We start from the raw sequence: 25,000 nt of genomic DNA, 5'->3' as shown, positions 1-25,000 counted from the left end.
CATGAACACCAGATCAGAGAGATCCATCATAAACAGGATGATGGAAATGTAGAATAGTTAAAGCATCCCACAATGAACCAAAGGTCAGGAATGGGTTAACACAAGCTTCCTGAACCTTATCATCATAAAAGATGCATCCCCATCATACCAGCATAGTTTGTTTGTGGTTAAACTTCAATCTCCCATTCATTCTTGCTTTCACTCATTTGCTTGTTTTGCACTATGATGGTTAAAGAGCACAAATCTTTACATGAACTAACTTTATGTCAAAGTCCTGTTAAAGAAGACATCAGGGATTATTTAGGATAACAAAGATCAGTCAATCGATCATCAATGAGTGAAATACTCTTCATCTCACCCTGCGTCTCCTGCTCCCACCATCCAGCTCCACCTGTCCCTGCTCCCCTGCCGGCTCCGCCCCCTTAAAGAGCCGTGCGCTTCAGAGGGCTAACGCTGTGAAAAATGACCGCCAACCGCCACTTTTACCACGATCGCTGCCGCTCTCTCCGGGGCCGCCTGCAGTCTACGTCTCAGTTGCCTGGCAACTCCCCAGACAGCTTCCCTTCAAAAACAAGAAAGAGCTCCTGTCTGCTGTGCAGCGATACACACTAAACCCAAACCCAAATATGCATTACATCCTGTTTTGTCCTTAGCTTTTTTGTTGTGTGCGCGCGTGTGTGTGTGTGACACAAGTTTTTTGCAGCGGTGCAGAATGTACCAACAAATGATTTGCAAGATGTGTGACTTTTCGGGTGGCGTGGTTTGAATAAGGGGTTTACGCTTTGGTGCTGAGCCAAAGAACATAAATGATGAAGATATGAATGTTGTAGAAAAGCTGTGAGTGGACCTGCAGAGTTCTGTCTCTGTGTCACATTGTTTGGAAGGAAAACTGTCACAGCACAACAGAACACAACGTGAGCTCTGCTGAGGCCGGGGTTTATTATACGAGACTTCCTCTTCCTCTCACTCTCTCCTCTCTGTCGCTGCAGATTTAAAGTCACCTGCAGCTTAAAGATGACATTTTTATTCTTGAGTGTCTTGAGTTCCCAGGAACTCTTCTCCCTGTCTTTGTCATCTAATTGTGGTTCCCCCGTAAAAATAGTCCGTGCGTCATCTCCTGCGCCACTATCAGGCTTATACAACCTCGCCGCGGCTTTTAAGGCAGAGGAAGCGTCTCACCAGTGCTTCGCCCTAAAGTTAACATGAATCCCTCATTCAAGTCCCAGAATAATCACAGATATATGACTGACTTGACACACGCGGTTGCCAAGGGAACTCTCAGAGGGGCTTTACAAGAGTGCTTTGACAAAGTGTGTGAACTCGCTGCCACCGAGTCGGTCCTCCCTCTCGCTCTCTCTCCTTTAATGCGTTTCTGTTTTAAGCCGTCAGGAGGGTTTCAAAGGCCTCCAGCACACGACGGGAAAGTTGACTTTACATCAGAGCGGTGGGGGTTTCCGCCCGCTGCGTCGTTGAGGAGAGGGCCCGCCATGTGACGGCTGCATACGCAAGCTCTCGCCCAACTAAATATTGAAGGAGAAAGGGAGAGCCGGGGCGAGCGAGATGAGGGAACGCCGTGTGAAAGTTGTGTTCCCAAGTGCCCAGATGTCAAGAAAATAATGCTGCGGGATTTAAAGCCGGAAAACCGAATCATAAGAATATTTAAGACATATCCAGATAACTAACACACATACATACATCCAACCATACACACACACATACACACATACACACATACATACACACATACATCTAACCATACACACATACATACACACATGCATACATAGCTGCAGTTTGCGTTCATATGAAAAAAACATTATACTGTAGTTTCCTCTACACTCAAAGTGCACAATCTGCTAAGACGTTCGACTTGTCTTGCTGTAAATAGGCCTGAAGACACACACACACACACACACACACACACACACACACACACACACACACACACACACACACACACACACACACACACACACACACACACACACACACACACACAGACCTAGGGCGCAGGGTGGCATTATGCCCAGCCTTGCCCCCAGGTGTCTTACAGTTGACGCATTGCTATGGCCTCAGCTGAATCCATGCACACCACTCACACACACACACACACACACACTCACACTCCTTGGCTTTTTCACAGCGTCAGCTAAGACGGAGGGAGAAAGTGAGAAGGGAGAACAGCGGTGAGGAGGCTTTTTCTCCCCTTTATCGTATTAATATCCACCTCAGGTGCTAATTTTCCCTGTAAGTCACCTGTGGCTGTCGCTATGGTGAAACTAAGCGAAAATGAGAGGGAAGCCAGGGGAATAGAGACGTGAGCAGAGATTGAACAGAGAGACGGAACGATGGAGGGCCAGACAGGAGAGACGAGGAGGAGGGAGTAAATAAATCACATTAATGAATAAGCGTCATTAGCGGCGGCCATTAGCATCCTAAGCAGGGATTAATGTCATTTCAGATGAGTGGTGAAGGCCCAGTGGCCGTGAGAGGGACTGCCATTGATTCTACACCTGATTGTTTGCTAGCTGACACCAAATCTGGAACGAATCTGTGCCCCTTTTGTCCCGCTGAGCGCTCGCCCCCACAATAGCTGAATGTGAAATTACAGCACCTGCAAAGAGGAGAAGCACAATGGGGAGAGAGCCTGTGAGCCTGTCAGTGTGTGAGTGTGTGAGCGTACGCCTCATTTGACTTCTTTTTCAGCTCTGTTATCGCTTCTCTCTGCCAGCTTTTATTGTTTCTCAATGGAGAGGCGTTTTGTTGTGATATGGGGATAAAGCTGTGACATATTTCTCTTCTCTCTCTCTCTCTTTCTCTCCCTCCCTCTCTCTCTGTCCCCAGGCGGACCCTCAAGGCCGTGACATGGCCATCCGTCCCTTCTTGGAGCATTGTGAGAACACCCACATGACCATTTGGCTGGGGATCGTTTATGCCTACAAGGGCCTGCTAATGGTGAGAGGAGAGAGCCCAAAGTTTCATCATGAGCTCTAAACCCTTCAAGCAGGAAACATCTCCATCATCCTGAATGAGTTTTAACTGGATGACACCAGAGAACACACACACAAACACACATCAATGCCGTCGGTCGTGTTGCGCTGGTTTACCGCCGCCAAAGCCCGAGTCCCGCCGGGTTATTAAACAAACTGTAACACAACGTCCCGTCTCCCCGCCGTACAGCGCGTTCCAATGCCTCTACCAAACAAGACGCGCTGTGAATTATGCAGACCTCACTACACTTACTGGCAAGCCAGCAAAGCGAGGGGGGAAAGGAGAAATGGAGCAATGGAGCAGTAAAGGCAAATGATCCCGAGCAGGCCGAGGGAGCAGAGGGAACACAGGAAAGAACACAAGTGGGTGGGACGGAGGGAGGGAGAGAGAGCGAGAGAGAGAGAGAGAGAGAGAGAGAGAGGGAGTGTGGTGGGTTTTGATCTGTACAGTAATAACGAGGCGACAGTCTGCATCACTTGACACAAAGAATAATGCAATTAAAGAATAATTTCACTTTAACTGCATAAAGTCACTTTTTGAGCCCCCTAGTGTTGTGTTAGGGTAACTGAATGCATTTAGTCAGCTTGTCCAGCTTAGACCGCTCAGCTCGGGATGTGAACTATTTGTTACTTTACTTTCCCCCTCTAGTGTCAGGAGCTTCACTCTTTGTGTCTGCCATAAAGAAGGACAGCCCAGCCAAGAGGAGCATTAAGGCTTGAGTCATCCCTGCCCACGCACACACACACACACTCGCACACACACCGGTTCACAAACACAGGCTCACCCGCCGCACTCCCGCACACACATTACCACACACTGACTCGCACACACTGGCGTACCTGACACGCACTAATCCTTGATGACTGCTCTTGTGATTCTGCTGCTTGTCATTCCTCGAGCTCTCATTTAGTGTGTGGATAATCAGCCAGGACACAGTGAATTATTCAGGCGGCTGTGCGGGCTGCTGCTGCTGCTGCTGCCACACTCGTGCTCAGGGAATAAACTATTCACTCTCCCCAAGTCAACACTTTACCAGCAGAGGATGTTCCCATTCTCTTTTGATTAATTGGATTCTTTCAGCTCCTCTCTTTCATGTAGTTATCATGTTTAAACCCTAGATCAGAGTAATGAAGGACACAGTCAGAGTGATTCTCCAACAATTTGTCCAGATTTCAAGATATTCACTTAATTTGCATGCAAACTAGGTCACCGACATTGATTTGAGATATTTTGCATGTGCTTACTACGTCCACAGCAGCACTGCTCTGAAGCAGCTGCTCTTAATGTGACGTAACGGAGAGAAGATAGAAGAGGGAGACAAAGAAAGAGAGAAAATCGATTTTACGAGGTCATCGCAGCATAATACCACTATATTCAGGAATCCACAAGATATATTTCCCTTTAACTGAGCCGTTCATAACCTCTATGTTTGTGACATTGGACATTGATGTAATAGCACAGGGATCTGCAGACCTTGTAAGTGAACATTAAATCTCAATGAAACAGTGTTGGTGACTAAGATCAGACATAAATCCCCTGAGACTGGAGAAACTCTGTCATGTCACTCTCCCTGCTTTATTTTGAAATGACAGACATTTCTGCACTGACCTTCCTTCTAACTCACCTTTGTCTCTCCCTCGTCTCCCTGTGCCACAGTTGTTTGGCTGTTTCCTGGCATGGGAGACCAGGAACGTCAGCATCCCCGCCCTCAACGACAGCAAATACATCGGGATGAGTGTGTACAACGTGGGCATCATGTGCATCATCGGCGCCGCAGTGTCCTTCCTGACCAGGGATCAGCCCAACGTGCAGTTCTGCATCGTGGCGCTCGTCATCATCTTCTGCAGTACCATCACGCTCTGTCTGGTCTTCGTTCCCAAGGTCAGTTTTAGTGTGCGAGACAGAACCGTGTGTGTGTGTGTGTGTGTGCGTGTCAGCGAGACTGCATAACACCTGGATGGCCGAGGCCCAAAGTACCTAATTACCACCACATTCACACACCACACCTCACTAACTCCTGGAAGATAAAAAGGCGGCCCATATAATTTGATCTGTGACTAACACACACCTGCAAACCCCTCTGTTAGCTCATCACCATGAGGACCAATCCAGACGCAGCCACCCAGAACCGCAGGCTGAAGTTCACCCAGAACCAAAAGAAGGAAGACTCCAAGACGTCCACCTCGGTCACCAGCGTCAACCAGGCCAACACGTCGCGACTGGACGGGCTTCAAACCGACAACCACCGCCTCCGCATGAGGATAACAGAGGTCAGAGCCGCGTCGCATCTTCACTTCTCAAATCACGATAACATGATGCATGTCACAAAGTTGTGAAACGCTCAGGAGGGATGAAACGATCACACACAGAATCACACGGCACGCCTCTGCGTTTCGCTTTACGCTCTCTGATTTATTTCCTTAGAAATGTTCACCGGCAGAGACGCTGAATGAAATTTGGAAGAATCCCTTTGCAGTGTGTGTGCGCGGCTCTATCAGATCTCTGTGATGAGTCTCTGCTGTTGTCCTCGCTTTTGTTTGGCGATGATGAGCCGCTTAGTCTCCGCTGAGCCACGCGTAACGCCCAAACAGATGAGCTCAGTGTTTATCGATTTTCCTTTCAGATGATATGAAGCAAACTCTTTTATTTGTGTTTGGTTTATTACTTTAGATTTGTTTTAATTTTAACACATCACAAGTTTTTGCAGGAGTTATCTCTTTTCTCTGCGAACGCACTCTTCGTATTTGTCTTTGCTTATCTGATAGTGATTTACGAGAGCAGCCTCAGCCTCAACCTCTTCTCTGTGTTTGTGTTCTGAGCAGCTGGACAAGGAGCTGGAGGAGGTGACCATGCAGCTGCAGGACACGCCGGAGAAGACCCCGTACATCAAACAGAACCATTACCCCGACGCCAACAACATCCTCAGCATACGCAACTTCACCGACGGCAAAGGTGAGACGCCGTCAAAGGATCGACAATCAATTCCACCCATGATCTTCACTCAGTCACTATACAGGAGTCATGTCATGTATCTGATAATGTCACATTTGATCATTTGTGTGAAACTACAGGGATGGAACGAGTGAGTGCCCTTCAGACACACAGCAACCTATGATTCAATCTGATATCATTCAGCTCTGACTGCATTGTGCCTTAATATGATGCAAATTCTGACATCAAACTTCCAGGGGATCTCCACTCAAACTGATATAAACATAGAAACCAATCTACACACGTTGAAAGCGGTCTAGTTTGTATTTTCTCAATGGTTAAACAATCTTACTCAGAGTATAATAGTAATAGCAAACATCATCTCGTTGTTGCTGCCTGTAACTTTTACACATTTCCAAACTTTTCCTGCCACCGTAAACTCAAAGTAGCTCCTCACCGAGACGCTGCGCTTCATTATTTGGATGTTTTGGGTGTCGTTTGCCGTTTTTGGAACAGCAGGTAGGAGCACACAGAAGGAGGTAATTAAAATGAGCTCCATTGTCAAAGGCAAGGAGTAAACTCCATTATCAGAGCCTGAAATAGAAAGCTCCCTGCACCACATCGGTCTGCTTCCAGCGGAGAGACGTCTGCGTCAATTTCGCTTTGATTCCCTCTCAACGTCTGCCACATCCAGCCTGTTTGAATCGATGCAGCTGCTCCTGAGAGACACCGGCGCCCCGTGTCTCACGTTTGAATCAGGGAGATGTTGCACCCCGCCGGCTTCACTTTGCATTAGTCACATTTTAGCAGACGCGAGGTGCTGCAGATTTGTCGGTGTGGGATAGATTTGTCTGAGTTTTGGGAGGCAGAAGAGTCAAACAGCTGCGCCCAGTGTGTGTGGACCGGGAGCAGAACGTGTCAGAATTGTTTACGAAGTTCCTCATCTGTGAAAGTTCATAGTTACGTAATGGACTGATAGCGGCTAATGAGTTAGTCACAGAGCAACGTGTCTGCTGCTCCCTCTGTCTTCCTCTTAATCTCTGCTTCCTTCTGTTTCTCTCTTCCTCCAGCATTGACATGCCCGTGCACACACACACACACACACACACACACACACATACACGCAATTTAACACATAGAAACACAAACAAAAGCTCTGTTTTCAGACAGAGCACAGACGTCAGGGCCTCTGCTTTTCTTTAATTAGCAAATAAGTGAAACATTACAGCGATTGTCTGACTTTTGATGTTTGCAGTCAGAAAAAAACGTACACAATTATAATAGTTGATGTCACAATTTAGTTAGCCAGAGCTTTGACTATAATGAAATTCCAACATTGAAGGGCTGGAGATAGGAATTCCAAAACAAAAAATTTAAAGTTATGCTGTTATTAAAGAATTATATATATATATACACTTTAACATTCTTACATTTTGAGGGAATCTAGAACTCATATTTTATACTGAATCTATGTCCTCGCTCTTCCTGGACAACTCTTGGCCGTTTCCCAGCGTGGCAAACGATCTTATGAGTGATGATTTCTTGAAAAGAGAGTTCAAATAAAGAGAGGCAACACTTTAAAGACAATCAATCACTCTGCCTCACATCATGCAGATCTAATCACAGGTCATTAAAGCCTCGCTGAAGATCAGCAGCTTATAAACTTTTTTTCCCAGCCTTCATTCTGCTTATGCTTCACAGTGATCATCATCACCATCATCATCATCATCATCATCTAACTGTAGTCATCAGTATTCATGAGCGAGCTGATCTAAATGTATTGGGGGCCGTGAATGAGTGGCTGTTATAAGAGTAGGACGCCGTGTCAACAGCGATTACACTCACTCTCAAAGGGTGAGAAGCCACACTCCACCTCTCTCTCTCTCTCGCTCTGCCGCTCTCTCTCTCTCTCTCTCTCACGCGCTCTCTCCAATGACAGAAGCAAGGTGTAGTTTCCTGCCAGATTGACAGCCGAGTCTGAGTTCTGTCTGGTGTTTATGTCCGTTTTGCATGGTCGATTCTTTTCACCCTGCGACAATTCTTTCCTTCTTTCACTTCAAGTCTTTCTGTTCACAATAAGAGAACTGTGTAATGGGTGACACATACAACAACACACTGCTGTTCACCGCCCAACAACGGTGCAGAGGCTTCTAAAGAGAAGATCACAAACACTGAAAAGCTACTTGTTGTCATTTTAATCATTTTATTTTGAGCAGAACTCCCTTTGCTCTTTGCTCTCAGGGCCGACTCCACTCTCTCTAAGTCAGGCTGTGGCAATCAGATCAAAAGGGCTCCAGTGTGTGTGGAGTGAACCTTCCACACACACCACTAGAGCACCAGCAGCCTGAACTGTTGACACGCCAGGTTGGGTCTGTGGAGTCGTGCTGTTGTTCACCCGTCCAGTCTGGGCGAGCCTGAGCTGACTGGAATGTAACCCGATGTGGTCCTGCTGTTCACCTTGAGATGTTCTAAGAAGCTTCTCTGCTGGCATCACACTGTCCAGCTGCATTATCCTAGCCGCCCCATCAGCTCAGACCGGTCCAGCCTGCAGAACTGCTGCTCGACGGATGTTTTTCTGTCTTTGACACTGTTGTGTGTAGCTCCAGACACTGTTGTGCGTGAAACTCCCAGGAGATCAGCAGTTTCTGAAACACTCAAACCGTCCCGTCAGGCACCGACAACCATGGCCCAGTCAAACCTCACTGAGATCACAATTCTCCCCATTCTGCTGTGAACATCATCTGACTGTCTCAACTTGTATCTGGATGATTTTACGCATTGCGCTGCTGCCACATTGGATAATTGTACGAATAAGCAGTATAAAAAACTGCTTAGTCTATTTTCTTTCACATTAACCCTTTATTAACCCTATAATGACAGAAATTTAAAATCACAAATGCTACGAGTGGTATGTTCCTTTATTCTGAATAATGTCTATGCGTTCATCTCAAGTCTTTAATGCAGACTGTTTTGATTTAATAACCAAAGTTCTGTGAGCTCAGATGTGCATGAGGGCAGAGGGGGCTGGGATCGGGGAGTCAGGTCAGCCACTGCTGGGAAATCTGGGACAACTGGAGAGAAAACTGTGAGGAAAAATGGATCACTCTGTTCAGACTACAGTCCAGGAACAATTTGGGAAAACTGATCAGGTTGTTTACTAATAATTCAAATGCAGTGTTAAGGAACAATCTCCTTCCTCTCTCTCTGTCTCTCCGTTAAAACTGGAGGCTTCCTTCCTCTCCCATCTGTTGAATTTGTCACACACAGGTGTTTGCTACTCGGGCTTTAGATATCTCATGGTGTTACACCTGATTGCTGTAAGTTAACAGACATGGTGAGGTATTCTATGTTTGGGCCTCTGCAGTGTCCGACTCACTGAAGCTGGTGGGACGTGTGTGTGTGCAGTCGCTGCAGTGTGAGTGTTTGACAGCTGAGTTGACAGCCTATCATAGTGTGTATGACGTGTACGTGTGTGTTTCTCTGCAGACGGAGAGAAGTCGATACTGAAGAACCACCTGGAGCAGAAGCCTCAGGCTCAGTGGGGCTCCATGGATCCTTCCAGAATAAACAGAGGTCCCCTGGAGGATATCAACTCGCCCGAACAGTGAGCGCTCCCTCTTTTTCCTCAGCACCTCTCCCTCGCCCCCCCACCCTCACCCCACCCCTCCACATGTCTTGTAGCCTTTCTCATCAGACTCCGCGTCACACATATCGCAACCCACCAGCAGCTCTCAGTCGGTTGCTCTGGCAACAGAGCCCTGCAAAAGCATGGACCAGCCCGGTACTTTTCTCTCCCACGCACACCCAATACATACAACCATATACATGTGTGTGTGTGTCTCGCAACACACTGAGCCCCTGCTGGCAGCATGTTGCGTATCAACATGCAAACACACACACACACACACACACTCTGGTACGCAGGCATGTAAATGTGTTGACATGTATGCATACACACACCCCTGACTCTGTGTTGTTCCAAACACTAACAGATGACGGTTCTGAACGCTCAGGACACTCACCAGACAAATGCAGACATACAGAATGTTAACTTATTATTATTCATAAGGCTGCAAAGCTGAGGGATGTGGACTTCATCAATGGTGGGGGGGGGGGGGGGGAGACACACTTCATGCATCATTGAGAGAGGAGAGCTCCCTCCCACACGTGTTTAACCAGGACCGGGAAAAGAATACCAAACGTAGAAGGGCAGGAGGACGGAGAGGGAAGTGGAGGAGACAAGGAGGGTAACATATTACGGAGAAGGGAAAGAGGGGAGACGCGCGGGCAATGGATTAAGTGAGAAGGATGTTTAGATAGGAAAAGGCAGAGGGAGAGATAAGGAGAGGGAGGGAAAGAAAGAGGTAGAGACTCACAGAGGCTTATGTAACCAGTGATTTACAGCTTGCATTGGAAGCAGCTCTGAAAATAGACAGGGAGGAGAACAGAAGTAATGGAACACTCGCAGCTATTCCCATGCCGCATGAATGTTTGATCACATGGAGGCAAGAGAGATGAAGAGGCAGAGAGAGAAAGAGAAGAGACAGAAGAGACAAATATAAAGAAAGTTTGATTTAGCCACACGACAAGAGCAAAGGTGGAAGGAATGACGTCGGAGTGAGGGTTTGAATATGAAGAAGTCACGTGCTCAGGATTCTAACCTGCCTGGGTGACGGTGCCTTCAGGTACAGCCTGGGTTCAGGTGGATTCAGGTTGCTCTCTACAGTAACTACACTTCTGCCAAGTGATGAGACAGCTGCAGACTCAACCCGTCTCCAAACGTCCTTGAACGAGAGACTGAGGACTTACCTGAGAGGAGCTCAACCTGTGCTCTCATTGCCCTCCCTGTGCGGATAAATGTGTGTGTGTGTGTGTGTGTGTGCGGACAGAAGCAAATTCACAAAAAGCACTTTCCAGGCCGACACTACTGTAATAGAGCCCAATAAGTGTGTAAAACTGAGAATCTTTCCTTTCCAAGTTTGCCTAACGAAGCCGTCTCTCCTCTGCTAAATACATGTGAATCATATTTCCACACATCCTTTTTTTTTTTTTTACGTAACTGCCACTTGGTTATGTAATATTCTTGCAAATGGTGAGGTACGGCAGGAGCTGTCATGCCAGGCGTAAGCATGAAATGTTCTTTTTGCGGGAACAATCCCAGAGGCAGGGAGGAGCCGTGGATTAGAGGGTTAGTAAAGAGGGAGAGGAGAGGAGAGGGAGGAAGGAGGGAGGAAGGGTGCTAAATGTGAGCCTGTATGATCTCTCTCTCTCTCAATTTAAACTTTGATCACACTCTGATCAAAGCAACACATTGATACATCTTGTAAACGCCTTAATGTGACTGAAATCGGCACAAATCAAAGCACACACACTCTGCAGACCCACGTTACATGAGTGTAAATGGAGTGAGTCAGGCATGGAAACATCACTGCCACCTCCACGTGCATCTCTCTCTCTCTCTCTCTCTCTCTCTCTCTCTCTCTCTCTCTCTCTCTCTCTCTCACGTCATGTTTATTCAGAGAATGGTGAAATCCTATTAATTCTTACAAGCGTTTTTTCACCTTAATCTCAGTGCAGTATAATTGGAGTGTGTGTGTAAAGTGCCTGAAGTGGTAGCGCCTGTTTCACCGGCGTAACACCGGACCAGAACTGTGTAACTCTGGACAGGCGAGTCTACGCTTCTGTGCTTTCCAACAAAGGACAAAACACAACAGTGAGTCATCAAACTTCATGCAGGATGGGAAGAGAGAGATTTTTTGACATAAACCAGCAAAGTCATCACCATACATTCAGATTTTTGAACAAATCAGATGTACCTTTCTTTACATTCTCATTCTTCCCTCTCTGCGTCACCTCTGGGCCTCAGCTCCTTAATGACCCTCAGGTAAACCTCAGCTGGCAGGTGAGCCGGCTGGAGCGACTCCTCTGACTTTAGGAACACTTCTCTTGTCATTATTCTTACCACCCTGAGCCTGATCTGGGTCAATGCCACACTCGCATCAGTGAACTTCATTTTGGGAATAATTGCTGCTGACGTTGGCTGGATGACAACGAGTGAACATGTAGACTAGCTCTGCTCTCCGGTGTGTGTTCAGGTTAGATTTCAATCAGCCAAACTCCAGTAGTCAAGACGCCTCACCATCCAGAGAAGGCAGCATACACACACTGTGCAGATGTTCCTGTTTGTTTTGGTGTAACATGAATAGTAGTACAGTCTAATGTCAGTGTATTAGTAACCTAGTATCTTATAACTTCCTCCTCTGCCTGCAGCATACAGCGTCGCCTCTCCTTGCAGCTGCCCATCCTGCACCACGCCTACTTGCCGTCCATAGGAGGGGTTGACGCCAGCTGCACCAGCCCCAACGGCAGCCCTGGTTCCAGCCCGCGGCACAGACACATGCCCCCCTCCTACCGGGTCATGGTATCTGGCCTGTGAGCTCCGGTCCCTCCCCCACCTGCCACTCTGCAGAGGAGACATATGTGGTTCTTTTTTTCTACAACAGATAGACTGATATCATCAGCGTGTGTGAGTGTGTTGTCTCAGAACAAGGAGGACAGGGGGAGGAGTGAGGGGGGGAGGGGGGACAAAGTTTCACTCTTCATACCTCTACACCCCGGCCTCCCTGGAGAACTGAAGCCCTCAGTCAGGAAGGGGTGGGAGGAGAGAGAGTGGGCACAGGATGACCCATACAAACTCCCATGATTCACAGCAAAGCCCCGTTGTTCATCTGCTCCCCTTGGTTACACATATACACATGTGCACCGTCAAACACATTGCACACACACACACACACACACAGATACACACACACACACACACACACGTACGTACACCAAAATCAGAGCAGCAGTGGACCCGCCCTGACCTGATGTGTAGCCTTATCTGCTTCAGAGGGGATCGATCTTCTCTTCTCTTTCTGTTGGTTTGTTGTGTGTACGAGCTCGCCGCCTCACGTGAGCTCGTCCTCTAACTCCAGTATTTCACCGCTTCAGTGACCGGATGCTGGTGTGGAAACGTGGAATATCCAAACCCCAACAACGGATCCATCCACACGACCCCCCTCTCCCGTCCCGACCTGATGGAGATGTGTAAATATCATCATTCAGACTTTGATGTACTGTAAGATTTGTATTTGATGTGAATGGACAATTAAAGGGGTTCAACGTGTGGAGCGTGTAACAGAGGCAGGTTAGACTTTAAATAATTAAAAAAAAACAATTATTACAAAGACTTGAGCAGAGATAGGATGTGTGTAACATTACTGCTCCGGTGCATTGATCAATGAGCTCATGAGCAGCCGAGTAAGAAACATCAGAGCCATGGAGTCATGAAGTCAGATCAGGCTCTGGAGCTCTGGACGACCTCTTACTAACTTGGAGTGAGATGCACATTGCTCTTTATTCCACTTTGCTAAATTTGCACCACAGATTTCCCTCATAGGTTTCACATCAATGGTTCCATATTTACCAACCTGCTCAATACGTCCTCAGAAAGCATGATCTACAGAATACTGATGATGATGATGCCTTTAACCAGGTCTCCAAGGCTGCGTTGGCTTTGAGAATAGAGCTCAACCACACCACAAGAGTGTTCCACACCTGTCTCTTATGTGTGTTATATGCCAAGAAATGCACACATTCAGATACACAGAACACTTCGAATTCAAAGAGCACCTTATGAATCCAGGTGCTTTGCGGCTGATATCAGAGCTGATAGCCGATCCCTGCAGAGCGTCGTCCTCAGACTGTTAAGATGTCTCTCTGAGCCTCTGAGCTCAGTCCTCAGAGACAACCAGCACAGTGAAGGGCAAGGGGGAGGATGCCCACGGCAAATAAGACCGGCTCCTTTGTCCGAAATATAACTCAAGGAGCGATGGTGGAGAGGATGTAGGTCCCAGTTCCTCAACTAGTTTGGTTTCAAAATGGACGACCTGAATTTCCGCAAGCAGAGTAAAGGCGGCGACACGAGGGAGCCTCAAAGTTTGCAGTTTCACGGGGGTGATGACATCGCCGCCTCGCAGTTTGAGAGCATAGAGCACAGACACAGGGCTTTCCTTCACACATCAGATCGAGTGTCATGAAAAATCACTTCACACTTGGCAACAGTGAACATACCTCAGTTGCTATGGAAATGTGATTGGGCGCAGCTGAACATGGCCCAGTTAGGAAGCACTGAGCAAATGGGTCATCGGCACGGCGACGCCATTTTTGTAAGACTGTCCTCATGCGGGGGAGAAAAGGCAAACGGGGACTCTGGGAAGAAAAGGACTTTATTATGGAGTCTGACAAGGTTTGAGTTCAGCTTCTGTTTCACCATTGGTGTCTTGGTTTTTAGTTGTGCAGGCGTTTGTTGAGCTGTGCCTGTTGTCTCGTAGTGTAGCCTGCAGGAGCCACACTACTGAAGAGGCTCATATTGGCACCGACCCAACAAACTCCAACATTGGCCACACATCTGTAAATTCTACAACCTGTCATAGATTTATTTGACTTTGGCGCCTCAGTGCACGGGACAGTGTAGGAGGAGAACTCCTCTCAGCTGGAGAGGAGCGCCTCCTATCCTGAACTCCCTCAGCTAGCCGAGGACACAGACTAGGAGTTAGGAGAGAGGCCGGTGGAGCTCAACCTGCTATCGGACACATCGGGCTGACTTCCTGTGAGAGCTCCTCCCCTTCTGCCCCCCCCCCTGCTGCATACGGGAGCAAGCAGGGAAACCCCCTGAGCACAGACCTCCAAGGAGTCACAGCTTCTCCTGCACCTTCGCCAAAACCTGAGAATCACCATCACTAGACAAGTGAGTGAGAGAGAGAGAGAGAGAGAGAGAGACACTATGGAGGGCTGGTTATTCCTCAGAAGAACAACCAACCACACATTTTCTATATTACATTATATGTGATTGTGTACAATTTGCTGATACCCTGATGATGGTGTCCATGTATGGAATATTTGGTATTTGGCTTTCTCAAGATGGCATGAAATAAAATGTATAATTCACAGAGTTACCTCTGTTTTTGCGACCATCATGGCAGATCCACCCTGTTGATCCATCCTCTCTCCTACAATACGGCTCCACTTTACAATACAGGAATTGAATTTGTCTATGAATGTTCTCAATCATCCAGCATACCTGGCAGTAGAAGTTCAAGGCAACTGGACTCCTTAGTCTTGGAAGACAGTCTTCCAAGAAGCTTCCTCAGACAAGGAACGGTCTTTTTTGGACGATTTGAGGAGTTCAGGAAGGTTTAAATGTCAAGCTGGGAACACTTTGGGTCAGGTGAGTCTTTGGGCTTCATGAGAGACATATAGGGGTCACTGGAGTCGCTGTGTCAGATTATCAGCTACTTACACTGCTGCCCAAACAACTTTGACCTCGCCAACGTGACACATGAATATCTTTGCACCCCTACACCTCTGGCTCTAATGACTCCTACAACCTTCTCATCACACCCAATGAGTCACGTAGCCAAAGGGTTACAGAGTTACTGGTCTCCACTGACTGAACCAAACCCAGCTTTATGGATGAGCAGCAGAAAGTTGTCCCCAGAAACTCTACTGCCAGATATGACTCAGATTGCCTTTAACCTGTTGATCCCACTGCCAAGCCCCAGATCCTCAGTGGACAAACTCAACACCACTATTTGAACAATTTAAATAAGTAATTAGCAGTTAGGTGCTGAGGGCGATAACGTGGAAGGTTAGCGGCAAAACAAAACGGAACAACGAGACCAAATTCTCCCCTCTGAATCGACGCTAAATGCCACAAGCAGCTTCAGTTTCTTTATCTTTCTGTTTACTTTAAAAATTTCTTTTGACACTGACGAGAAATTGTTCCAATGCAATGGTGGTTGATCAAGGGCTCATCATCTCCTGTAATAAATAACATGATGCTAATGGTTTGTATTTGCCACACTTCTTTTGACTTTACTTTCCTCATCTGAAGATCAGAGTAACATATACGTATATATCTTTGTCTGTGACATCATCAGGGTTTCTAGAGAACACATAGTATACATGTCCAAGAAAAAAGAAATAAAAAAGAATAGTATGAAGTCTATATGAAGTGGAGGAACACACACACACACAGGTCCTTACTGTGTGTGTGTGTGTCACTTTGATCTGTGGCTTCACATGGAGTTCAGTTTGAGAAAGGAAATCCAAACGGTAAATAAAACATATATGTTCATGCAACATGTTCAAGTGGGGCAATAAGTTGTTTTCCTATAGCAGAAAGAACAGAGAACTATATATATATAAAATATATATGTATATGTAAATGATCTTTACGTACATTCTAATTTTTACACAGGGAAATATTGACGTTGACACAAATCCACTGCAATGATACTTGGAAGTCATTTTTTAATTTACAGTATCTGTAACTATGTTATGTACAGATGAGATATAGATATGAACAAGTTGTATAAAATAAGTATCAACACTTTGAACACCTGAACATTTTTGGAGCCATTTAGTTGTTATGGGGGAGGGGGGGGGGGGGGGGGGGGTGGTTGAATAACATTCTTCTTTAATTGTCTGGATGTTATGGACGGCCTTTACTTTTCACATCATCGTTAAATAAAGTGAGACTGAAAATACGGGCGCCTTTGTTTCATCTGCAGAGACGAGTTTGATGATGCATCAGAGAATATGATCAACCAGTAATGATCCACTATCTGCACATTGGTTGTCCTTTTCAAAGTGCTGTGTGTGTGTCATATGAGTGTGTGGTAATATTGTGCATACATTGTGATACGAAGACAATTGTTAGAAGTCGTACTTTCTTTGGTCTTCTCTCAACATTCTGATCCATATGTGAGTTTAATGTTTAAGGTAAAGAAGTCTCATCTGAATCTTGATTGATTGATGGGTTTGGTCCGGTCTGTCTTATGCAGAGGAGCATGTTGTCGTCAGGTATCCATCATGCTGCCATAGTATGTGTGTGTCCACCACTTGTCCCCAGTCTGTGGCCTTTCCTGACTGTACTCCGTTTGCTCTGTGGGAAGGTGAAGGAGAGCAGGCTGATGTCATCGATGAAGATGAGCTCATTGGATCCCAAATTATTCACCGTCCAGTGTGAACAGCACTACAATGACAATGTGCAGGACAGTAACCTCCTCATTACACCTGAGGGAGATGGTTACGATTGCAACAGAGGCAGAAAATTTACTCCAGGTGTGTTGTGTGTAGTTTGCAGGTAAGACTAAACTCACACATACACACTTCTGTGACCTTTCAGAGCTTTCATCCCAAAATATAATGCCACAGAGTGTGAGTGACTTAAACAAGCTGGATACTAGTGTGTGTGTGTGTGTGTGTGTGTGAAGCTGTATGCTGACCTCACACAGAGAGAAGCAGTGGCAAAGGAAGAATACATTTGTAATGAAAAGCCTTGTATGTTGAGGTTGATAAATAATTGAAGCCTTAGGAGGGAGGCAAACAGGGTGGAGAGGAGGAGTGTGTGCGTGTGTGTGAGAGAGAGTGCATATGTCCTGCTGTCAGAGCTGAACTGGCTTTTCCATATCCCTCGTTTTCAAATATTTAGCATGTCGGTGCAAGACGACGGCACAGAGGCCGGAGTTTGTCCCACATGGAGACGCCTCAGCATCCAGATCAGGACATTTTCATTTATTTAGCATTATTTCGATACCATCACAGGAATGTTAGTTAGCTGGAAATGATGAAAGGTAAATGAAGAAATACATACATTTCTAAATATGTTCCACTGAAGAAGAGTTGAGTCTCCATCAGAGGTCTTCAACAGGGGGTCCGCGACCCCCAGGGGGTCCTTCAAACCAATTTTTCCCCTCAAATTTAAATGTCTTTAAATACACATTAACATGAACCCAACATGGGGCAAATTGGGGAATATTGACAAAATTGACCCCACGGTCATCGTTTTGTAAAACTAGAGAAAATCAGAAAAGCCAATATCTTTGACAAGGAAGTAGCTAGAGAGCTAAAATTTGAGACAGAGCCTCCAGGCTGCAGTGGCATCATGTAGATGGCACCAGGGTCATTTGCTGCAAGTTTGGGGCAAAATTTACATTTTGGTTGAATTTGTAAATTTTTTTTTTTTAAATGCCCATATTTTGCCAGTGTAAAACGCCTGAGCGCTGTGATTGTTACAGCAGAAATAGCTCAGTTGGGAGAGCATTTGACTGAAGGTCTGGATGTCCCTGGTTCAATCCCAGGTCCCAGCAGAAACTACCCTTTTCAAAAAAAATGTCAAGGGGCAAACTTGCAGCAAATGCTACAGACCTAAGATTGAACCAGGGACATGTCAGTATTCAGGCCACCGCTCTCCCAACTCAGCTGTTTATGCTATTTGTTAAAATGATACCCATTTGGTTGATGATCATTTGTAAAAGGCCCATATCTTGGAAAAGGAAAGAGTGAATTGAGATATTTGTAAATATGACTTTGTAAGAGTCAGTGCCTCTCCAGCCACGAACCTCACCGCACGCCACTGAATAGCTCAGAATTTAATGAACAATAACAGGATATCTGTGTTTATACATGGCACTAGGCCCAGTTTGATATAAAACACAATATAAATGATATAGGAGGGGGTCCCTGCTCCATCAGTTTGGGGGGCCCTTGGCCTGAAAAACATTGAAGACCCCTGGTCTAGATAATAAATAAACCTTTTCCTACTCCAGATGTATAATTCACAGTGGAGCAACTCTGTGATTCTTCTTTTACGTCAGTTTCCTGGAAAACACTATTTTTTATCAGGAGAAGACTACGACCTCAGTTTCTACCTTTACCTGTTATTACCTTTACATGCACTTACACTGTGATGACCTGTCATCAAAAAAAAAAAAAGTTTTTGAAGGTATTTGCTCATTGTTATTTCTGTTCATTACATTAAGAGATTTTTATAACCACCTAAGCTTCAAGTGTGGACATTGTCGGTGCAAAAAAATACTATAATAAATCTCATTGGGATTTTTAACTCTGGACAAGGACAACTCCACTCTCATCACCTGCATGACTCCACATTATACCAACGTCAGGGAGGATATTAGCCAAGAAGAAGTGAACTGAAGCTTCACTACTCTGTTAAAAAGCAAACGTTTGAATTGCAAAAAGTTGCCACCGTGTTCATCTTTTTGTAAAACTACAGAAAACCAGAAAAGCCCACATGGAAGGAGTGAGAGACCTAACATTTCAGACACAGCATCCAGGCGGCAATGGCATCAATTTGTGTGAATTTGGGGCAAATCTGAGAAAATCATGAAAAAGTTGACTCCGCGGTCATTGTTTTGTAAAACTAGAGAAAAACTTAGAAGCCCATATCTTGGACAAGGAAGGAGCTAGAGCACTAGAATTTCAAACACAGCATCTAGATGGCAAACCATGGCTGAAATTGTCAGGTTAGTGGCCCTGTGCAGCTCCATCGTGTCCCCACTCCTGCCCCACCCAGCCTTCATGCACCACCCTGGTAAAATGACGACAGCTTTGTGAATAGAAAGACATTTAATTAACAGATAACAATAATGTACGGAAATATTACATGTTAGTGATCAGAGGTCTAACTCTTCACCGGTTACCAGAGCCACAGAGAGGGCAGACAGGACGTCCTGCAGCCACTCTGACTCTAAAACACGTCTGAGCAAAATGTCACCCTAAGGTGCTGACGTTTGCACAATCACATGAGTTCAGCGGCGCGGGGCCAAGCATCGGCCTCGATGTCCGAGTCAGTGTTGTGGCAGTCCGAGTGTGTGAGCCGTGTTTGTGTTGCTAAAGAGCCTGTTTGTTGATGCTGAAGATTTTGACAGAATGGTCCATGCTGGCACTGGCGAGCTGGACCCAGGAGCTCTCCTCCTTCATTTCTCCATCGCTCTGTCCATCCTGCTCTTCCTCCACATCCTCCTTGCGGTTGCTCTCTTGACCCGCTCGCCCTGTAGTCGGCCTCCAGCGAAGCCTTTTCACTGCCAAAGCGTGGCTTTGTCTGAGAACAGATGTGTGGTCAAGGGAAAAGAGGAGATACTGCAGGCAGACAGAGACAGACAGACAGACAGACAGACAGACAGACAGACAGACAGACAGAGAGAGAGAGAGAGAGAGAGAGTGAGAGAGAGAGAGAGATGTTGCTGCGCCCACACTAGAAACCCTTCCGTCTGTCTGCTTTTAACTTTTGCTTTCACTTAACATTTAATCACCTTGAGGTCAGAGGTCACAGATCTCTGGGAGTCTTCAATGATTTATTGATTTTTGATCTATAACTGCCATTAAAATCAAGTGTATAAATTACCTAAATCTCACATGCAGCTGTGTGTAGCCAGAGGCAGCCCTGGAAAGATGAACTTGTGATGAACTGCGCGTGTGTGTGTGTGTATGTGTGTGCGTATTAGCAAAGATACGAGGCATCCGTTCCTCCACAGCTGCTCCAGTCTCCTCCTCCAGCAGGATCCTGGCCAGAGCTCCACCTGTACAGCAACATCCTGCCACACTCCAAGCCCACTGCCAACAAGTAGCTGAGCGCGCACGCACGCACACACACACACGCACGCACGCACGCACGCACGCACGCACGCACGCACGCACGCACGCACGCACACACACACACACACACACACACACACACACACACACACACACACACACACACACACACACACACACAGTGAGCCACTTCATATACTTCATTCATTTGCTCTGAATCGATATGTAGATAGTATGTATCAGGGTGGTGTGTGTGTGTGTGTGTGTGTGTGTGAGTGAGTGTGTTTACCTGTTGTCTGAGCAAAGTGCAGGGCAGAAAGCTACAGCCGTGGCAGAATCGCCCACATCCAAGATGGATGAACAGGGTTTGATCTCAGGGTCGCCACTCTCCTCTGGTGTGCACGGACCCCACACTATCACCTGGAGAGACACACACATCATCACACACCATCCACCTCATCATACAGGCCCTGCCCAGTTTTTCCTCTCATCCCTGAGAGCCAAAGTCATACTTGGAGGGCTGCTCAGGCTTGGTGGAGGTATTCTGAGGTACGTTTGAGTCGTACCTTCTTGTCCCGACTGGACGTCACAAAGTATCTGCTGTCAGGGCTCCAGTCACACGACCAGATGATCCGTCCGTGCACGGCTGTGTCCTTCCTGGTGTGTGCGTACAACGAGAACCTGGGCTCTGGGTCTGGGACACAACACACACACACACACACACACACACACACACACACACACACACACACACACACACACACACACACACACACACACACACACACACACACACACACACACACACACACACACACACACACACACACACACACACACAGCGCATTATAAACAAACAGCAACGACTCTATGCACGTTTGTCACATTCCACATGGAAACACAGAGGCAGCAGTGATTGTTGTTGTGTCTCTGCTCCTCCCAGCTCCACATAAAGCCTGGCAGCAGCCTGAGCTCCTCCACTTCACACACTTCTGCTTTACGACCTGCTGCTGTTTACTTCCTCAGTCTGAGTCCTTCCACATTTGTTTTCGCCGGAGAGCTTGTTGGTATGCTGCCGGCGGCCGACACAGCTGCGTCTCCACTGACGTCTACATGCGGCTGGAGAACCGCAGCAGTGTGTGTGTGTGTGTGTGTGTGTGTGTGTGTGTGTGTGTGTGCGCAAATGGAACCATAAAAACTGAATTTTTGTAAATAATTTTAACTATGATTCTGATGAATCTCAAAATCTCGCTACAAATATTTGAAATCTGTATGAAGATTTGTGGGATCTTGACCCAGCAGGATTTTGACAGGGAGGTGGAAGAGGGAGAGGGGGGGGGAGGAGTCAGTTTGTTTGATTAGCTCTGACTTCATCTAACCTTCCCTGGTCTGGCCTGTGTGGTTGTGTGAGTGTGTGTGTGCGTGTGTTCTTCACAATCACCTTGAGTGATTCAGCAGCCAACCAGAACAGACGGGGACCCCGCCCGCCCGCCCGCCCGCCCGCCCGCCCGCCCCCCCTCATTCCTTCCCTCCCTCTCAAATAAAGACACACACACACGCACACACAGTGCAGCATACAGGCAAGCTGCAGTGTTTAGCGTGTGTGAGACTTCAGATGAGAACGACCGCGGGATCAAACCCTGCTCATCTGGTCCTGCATCACACGGACATGAACGCACGTTGGACTGTCAGAGATGTAAACACAAGCAGCGATGAAGGAGGAACGTTTATCTGGTCTGTGTCACGACATCATGACCGACTTCCAGATGTGAACCCAGCATCAGTGGGGTTAACGGGTCTCACCTGGACTATCAGGCGTGGGCAGCTCCCGTCTCCATAGCGACCATGTGCGATCGCGGGAAACGGCCAATAGGAGTCGAGCGTCCGGGGAGAAGGCCATCTGAGTGACGGTGAGGGTGTGACAGGACAGCGCCTGCAGCTGACGCCATGAGGCCACGCTCCACAGCAGCACTGAGGCGTGATCGGCTTTAGAGGCCTGAGAGACAGAGGACGTTTTATTACACACACCAAGTAATACTAGTACAACAACTGTGTGTGTGAGTGACAGAGGAACAGGAAAGAGACAGAGAGAGAGAGAGAGAGAGAGAGAGAGAGAGAGAGAGAGAGAGAGAGAGAGAGAGAGAGAGAGAGTCTTCACACTGACCTTGCATGCAGAGGCCACCACCGTCCTCGCGCTGTCCGATGCGAGACAGAACATCTCAAACCCGTGTCCATACCTGAAGAAAGCATCAACATTACCCAGCTGAGCGGCTGAAGAACGTCAACAAAGGCCCTGGATGATTGAATGACTTTGGCTCCACAGTGAGGAGAGACTTTATGCCACCAGAACTATTCAGTCACTTACTTATTCTAATGTTTCTATTATGGCCTGAATTATTCAAGGGGGCTGATGATGCCAACTGGAGGGAGAAAGACACTCCTCTGCACACGCACACACACACACACACACACACACACACACACACACACACACACACACACACACACACACACACACACACACACACACACACACACACACACGTCACCTTTATGGCAGATTGACTGGTAAATGGATTTAACATTGGGCACAAATGGAGGCCATATATTCAGGCTGGAGACGGGGGGAAGCTGGAGGGGGGAGGGGCCTCGGTCACTCTCATACACATCAAAGCTAATAAACAACTTCATCAGGTAATCATGCTAAACGCAAAGAGGAGACTAACGCGTTGGTACTTAAACACAACCTTAAACGCTGCTCCCTTGTGGTGGTGCCGTTTTATGCAGTTAGATTTCTGCCTGTGAGGTTTACGCCACATGAGGCTGGACATGACGTCATACATGCACCAGCACCATATCTGCATGGGTGTGTGTAGTGGCGATTTAAAGCAGGAGTCACAGGGTCAACCGGTGAACTGGTCTTAGTGCTGAGAGTGGAGATGAACATTGATACTCACAGTTTCTGTACCTCAGGCCAGAGTGTGTTCTGGAGGAGATGATCCTCAGGTGGGGGCTCTACACACACACACACACACACACACACACACACACACACACACACACACACACACACACACACACACACACACACACAGAGTAAATGACAGAGTTTACTACCCTTACATAACTGTTGTTCCTGTTGGCCCTACTGAAAGCTGCTCTGCTTTAAAATTCTAATATAAGCACTTACACAACTTGCTAAATGAGGATTACACCCAAGTGGCCATTATAACTTCCCTCTCTTAAATCCCATACTATTAACCAGAAGAGCATGAGAGTTAAAGGCAGGAAAGAAAGACAGAAAGCAGCAGGAGGAGCGGCGCAGAGCAGCGGCCATATGTGGGGCAGAACAGAGCGATCGCCTGGAGTCAATGTTTCCTCACACTCACACACTCGCTCGCCTGGCATCAGATCCTTCGCCCTTCAACTGCAGAGCTTTTCTCAAAAAGCTGTTTTGAAACAACAGCGGCTTTATCTTTGCTTCTTAAGGGCTTGGAGGAAGGATGGAGGGATGGGGGGATGGAGGGATGGGGGGATGGAGGGATGGAGGGATGGGGGGATGGGGGGGGAGAAGGTGCCAATCCTCTCCTGCTGACCGGAGGCTCTGCCAGAGCTTGGTCTGCCTCGGTGCGACTCCTAACTCAAAGCTCGTCCTCGTCCCGTTATTGGTCATGGTCTCTCCGTTTCGCCTAATTATTCATTCATCCCGTTGCCTCTGCGAGCCAATCAAAGCGGCCGGGATGCTTTGTTAACAACAGCCTCCGCACGCCGCCGCCTCGCCCGGGGTCGACCACACTTAAACTTTGCAATCACATAAGCCCGCTTTGTAATTAGCATTGCAGATTAAGGAGTGGCTTCAATCATGCTGATGACAGCCCTTGACAACCTCTCGCCCCGGGCTTCATCGTGCCCCACCGCTCGCTCTCTCTTCATCTCACTCTCACTCGTTCCCCATCTGCTTGTTTGCGACAATCAGCTGCTCTCCTTTCTCTTTGTTTCTCACTTTGTGCCTCTTCATTATCCTCTCTGTTCCACCGACTCCATCCCTCTCCCATCGAGCGGCGAGGTTACCGCCGCCCTGCGCTCTGCCACCATAGGGAAAATGGATAATGGAGGCACTCAAATGTTGAAGGCACCCTCACATAACGCAAAAGAGTTTTTCCAGTGAGGCAAAGCAGAGGTACGTCCACAAATCAGATGCTGGTAAACATGGAAACACTGACAACAAGAAACAGAAAGGACAAACACTGCTACTTTGCATTTGAACTTCACATTAACTCTTTCAGGATTCACTGAAGTTTGGCCATAAACAAACGGCTTAAACATGTAGATGAATATTAGATGTACCCGTCAGGTTGAGAGGGTGGAAGTGTGACTCCTGGTACTGGTCCGACACACTAGACTGCTCCTCTTCCTCCTTCCTCCCTGAGACGAGGTCGCCTGCAGAGTAAAGTTGACTGCATTACACAAGAAAGTACAACTACAGAACAAACTTTGTAAAATGTGCTGATCCTCCTCCCGTTGCTCGTCTCAGACTCTTGTGTGGAACAAACAGAAATTGATCGTGAGATGAAACTCGTCGGCGCAAACAAACGCTCAGAGTGCCGACACAAGCACTTTCTTTACCTTGAAA

General features: G+C 47.1%; 2 protein-coding genes across 3 annotated transcripts in view; one reads left to right on the top strand and one right to left on the bottom strand.

The window, feature by feature from the left end:
* gabbr2 (gamma-aminobutyric acid (GABA) B receptor, 2) overlaps positions 1–12,463 on the top strand; it is an 85,608-nt gene extending 73,145 nt beyond the window's left edge. The window contains exons 13-18 of the mRNA XM_076139083.1: positions 2,845–2,955; positions 4,648–4,872; positions 5,079–5,261; positions 5,814–5,943; positions 9,409–9,526; positions 12,193–12,463. Of these exons, the coding sequence (XP_075995198.1) occupies positions 2,845–2,955; positions 4,648–4,872; positions 5,079–5,261; positions 5,814–5,943; positions 9,409–9,526; positions 12,193–12,358 (933 nt within the window). The 3' untranslated portion in view covers positions 12,359–12,463. The remainder of the gene's footprint in view (positions 1–2,844; positions 2,956–4,647; positions 4,873–5,078; positions 5,262–5,813; positions 5,944–9,408; positions 9,527–12,192) is intronic.
* A 6,912-nt stretch (positions 12,464–19,375) lies between these two features.
* elp2 (elongator acetyltransferase complex subunit 2) overlaps positions 19,376–25,000 on the bottom strand; it is an 18,942-nt gene continuing 13,317 nt past the window's right edge. For both annotated transcript variants that reach the window (XM_076139586.1, XM_076139587.1), the window contains exons 14-22: positions 24,994–25,000; positions 24,715–24,807; positions 23,325–23,382; positions 22,532–22,604; positions 22,171–22,363; positions 20,934–21,061; positions 20,657–20,787; positions 20,286–20,399; positions 19,376–19,873 (exon numbers count right to left, since the gene is read on the bottom strand). The exon at positions 24,994–25,000 is cut by the window's right edge and continues 63 nt beyond it. In XM_076139586.1, the coding sequence (XP_075995701.1) occupies positions 19,663–19,873; positions 20,286–20,399; positions 20,657–20,787; positions 20,934–21,061; positions 22,171–22,363; positions 22,532–22,604; positions 23,325–23,382; positions 24,715–24,807; positions 24,994–25,000 (1,008 nt within the window). In that variant the 3' untranslated portion in view covers positions 19,376–19,662. The remainder of the gene's footprint in view (positions 19,874–20,285; positions 20,400–20,656; positions 20,788–20,933; positions 21,062–22,170; positions 22,364–22,531; positions 22,605–23,324; positions 23,383–24,714; positions 24,808–24,993) is intronic.

Source organism: Genypterus blacodes, unplaced genomic scaffold (assembly GCF_046128005.1).
Source record: "Genypterus blacodes isolate CSIRO-AG114 ecotype Tasmania unplaced genomic scaffold, CSIRO-AGI_Gbla_v1 ptg000438l_1, whole genome shotgun sequence".
NCBI lineage: Eukaryota > Metazoa > Chordata > Actinopteri > Ophidiiformes > Ophidiidae > Genypterus > Genypterus blacodes.
This window is presented reverse-complemented; position numbering and strand designations above follow the sequence as displayed.